General features: G+C 49.8%; 1 protein-coding gene across 2 annotated transcripts; it reads right to left on the bottom strand.

Moving 5' to 3' along the window:
- LOC114180368 (ATPase 9, plasma membrane-type-like) lies at positions 1–2,882 on the bottom strand. Of its 2 annotated transcripts, XM_028066672.1 has the most exons (3): positions 1,475–2,882; positions 1,409–1,419; positions 1–1,181 (listed from the first exon to the last, which is right to left on the bottom strand). In XM_028066672.1, the coding sequence occupies exons 1-3, from the start codon at positions 2,851–2,853 to the stop codon at positions 1–3; spliced, it is 2,571 nt and encodes an 856-aa protein (XP_027922473.1). In that variant the 5' UTR covers positions 2,854–2,882. The 2 variants fall into 2 exon arrangements, with proteins under 2 accessions (XP_027922473.1, XP_027922472.1); XM_028066671.1 differs by having other exon boundaries at positions 1–2,882.

Genomic DNA, 2,882 nt, shown 5'->3' with positions numbered 1-2,882 from the left:
TCATAGTGTGTAGTGCTGCTGGATTGCCTCGATGTCAAGGCCTTTGAGCTTCACAACAGACTCAACATGACCCTTGAGGGTGTGAAGCTCCCTGAGCCTGGCAACTTCGGCACGCTTCTTGGCCTGTTCTGCAAGCTCAGACAGCTCCCTGTAGTTGTTTCTCTCATTCAACATATCATGAACAGCTTGAGGTGGATTCAAGCCATGCAATGTACGTTGAGCTGCAGCCCACTGCGCTTCTCTTTCTCCCTTTCCATAATCGTTCTTTGAGGTGAAAGCAACCCTATTCTCAGTGATATTGTTCCAAGCCTTTCCGGTTAAACTGTATCGGATGATGAACTTGAGAATATCCATTGGAATATAGGTGATGATGCTGTAGAGCCAAATCACACCAGCCCAACCCCATCCAATGCCTTTAATCTTCGCAAATTCCCAGTCTGCATACACTGCTATGACCGTCGCAATGAGCTGCGCTATAATAAAAGCAACGACAAGAAGCACACCGGGGCGTTCAACGTAAGACCAGCTCCTCGACCGTGTCACAAAAATGAGTGCCTGACTCACAATGCTCACCTGAAGATAAATAGCCGCCGTGAGCTCGCCGTGGTTTTCCCTGATGGATCTCACTCCGAATTTTTCTGTGAAAAAGTCAGATGAATATGCAGCCCAGAAGAATACAACAGTCATGACAGCTAGGTAGGCACCGAGAACAATGCCGGTGATGAAAATCTCTCTCAACTTCCATGAATCTGGAAGTGGAGATGGCTGGACCCTGTCCTTGGAAATGGTCATGATGGTGCCATCGTTGAGAATGGCAATGATCAAAACCATGAAGGGTGAGAAGTCAAACTTCCAGATGAGAGCAAGCAGCAAGAAGCCTAACACCACTCTGATGGTGATGGAAACAGCATATATGGTGTAGTTCTTCATCCTTTGGAAGATGGCTCTGCTTGTCAACACAGCACTCACGATCACACTCAAACCAGGCTCGGTGAGAACTATGTCGGATGCACTTCGAGCTGCGTCGGTTGCATCAGCAACAGCGATACCAATATCTGCTTTTTTGAGTGCAGGAGCATCGTTCACGCCATCTCCTGTCATCCCACAAATGTGTTTCCTGTCCTGGAGTCTCTTCACAATCTCGTACTTGTGCTCGGGGAAGACACCGGCAAAGCCGTCAGCTTTCTCAATGAGTTCATCAATGGGAAGTGCAGCGATGGACTCATCCTTATGCTGACCCAGGAGTGATGAAGAAGGATACATGTTGCTTCCCATGCCAAGTCTGCGACCAGTTTCCTTGCCGATGGCTAGCTGATCGCCGGTGATCATCTTAACGTTAACTCCGAGATGGAGGGCGCGCCTTATGGTCTCGGCACTGTCATGCCTTGGTGGGTCAAAAAGTGGCAACAGACCCACGAACTGCCATGGTCCTCCGGGACTCTCCTTTGTCTTCTCAGGCACCTCTTGTTTGCACACAGCAAGCGAGCGAAGACCGCGATCGGCGAATTTACCGATGATCCCCAAAGCCTTCTTCTTCACGTCTTCCCGAAGGTTGCAGAGCTCGATAATCTGTTCCGGTGCACCTTTGCTCACTCTGCACCACTTACCTTCACTGTCAATGTATGTTATGGCTGTGCGCTTGTCCACTGGGTTAAAGGGCAGAAAATGCACCTCTGTGATGCCATCTCTCGCCTCTTTTGGATCACCCAACATTCCAACTATGCAAGTATCAATAGCATCCTGGTTTTCAATTCTGGAGGCTCTAGCTCCAAGCAAAATCACCGTATCCTTGTCGGCATCACGTGAGAAAACCTCAATCAAAGACTTGTCCACTGTAAGCTTGTTGAGTGTGAGAGTGCCGGTCTTGTCACTGCACAGAACATCCATCCCAGCCATCTCCTCAATGGCCGTCATCCTCTTGGTGATGGCACCTTGCTCGGAGAGCCTGTGGGAACCGATCGCCATTGTTACTGACAACACTGTAGGCATGGCAATGGGAATCCCTCCGATGAGAAGGACCAAAAGGTTGTTGATTCCACTCCTGTACTTGCGGTGCTGGATTGGATACATCACCACAATTTCAATGATCATCCCCACAGCAATGGAGCAGATGCAGAAATTTCCAATCGCCGTCAACACCTTCTGGAAATGCCCGACTTGGTTGGTGCTGTCGACCAGGTGTGCAGCCTTACCGAAGAAGGTATGAACCCCGGTGGCGATCACAACTGCTTCAATCTCTCCCTGCTTCACCGTCGACCCGGAGAAGACTTCATCGCCGGGGCTCCTGGTAACAGGCAATGACTCACCGGTGAGTGCAGATTGATCAATCTTGAGGGAATCACCTTCCAAGAGACGAGCATCGGCGGGGATGATGTCTCCCAGTTTGACGCTGATTATATCTCCCGGTACCAGAATGCAAGCCTCCACTTCAGACCATTTCCCGTCTCTCAGAACCTTGGCTTTGGGAGCAAGGCCTGCCATGAGTGCGGCGGCGGCGTTGCCGGCATTGTTTTCTTCGATGAAACTGATGGTGGAGTTGATAACCAGCAACACCACGATTCCGACAAAGTCTTCCCAATCCGGGGGCTCACCCCCTCCGTTTGCCAATCCAATGGCCATGATGGCTGCGGCTTCCATCACCCATGAGAGAGGGTTCCACATAAACCCCAAGAACTTAAGGATTTTGCTTTCCTCCTTTTCTTCCAACTTGTTTGGTCCAAAAACTTGCAACCTCTTTTCGCCTTCCTCATTGGTGAGGCCTTCCTTCGTACAATTCAGTTCGCGGAAGACTTCATCGACAGGAATCCGTTCCAGATCCACTGTCTCTTTTTTGATATCTTCGAGACCTCCCATGTTGTTGTTGTTGTTAAGCTAAAGAGAGA

Source organism: Vigna unguiculata, chromosome 4 (assembly GCF_004118075.2).
Source record: "Vigna unguiculata cultivar IT97K-499-35 chromosome 4, ASM411807v1, whole genome shotgun sequence".
In the NCBI taxonomy this organism is placed as follows: Eukaryota; Viridiplantae; Streptophyta; class Magnoliopsida; order Fabales; family Fabaceae; genus Vigna; species Vigna unguiculata.
This window is presented reverse-complemented; position numbering and strand designations above follow the sequence as displayed.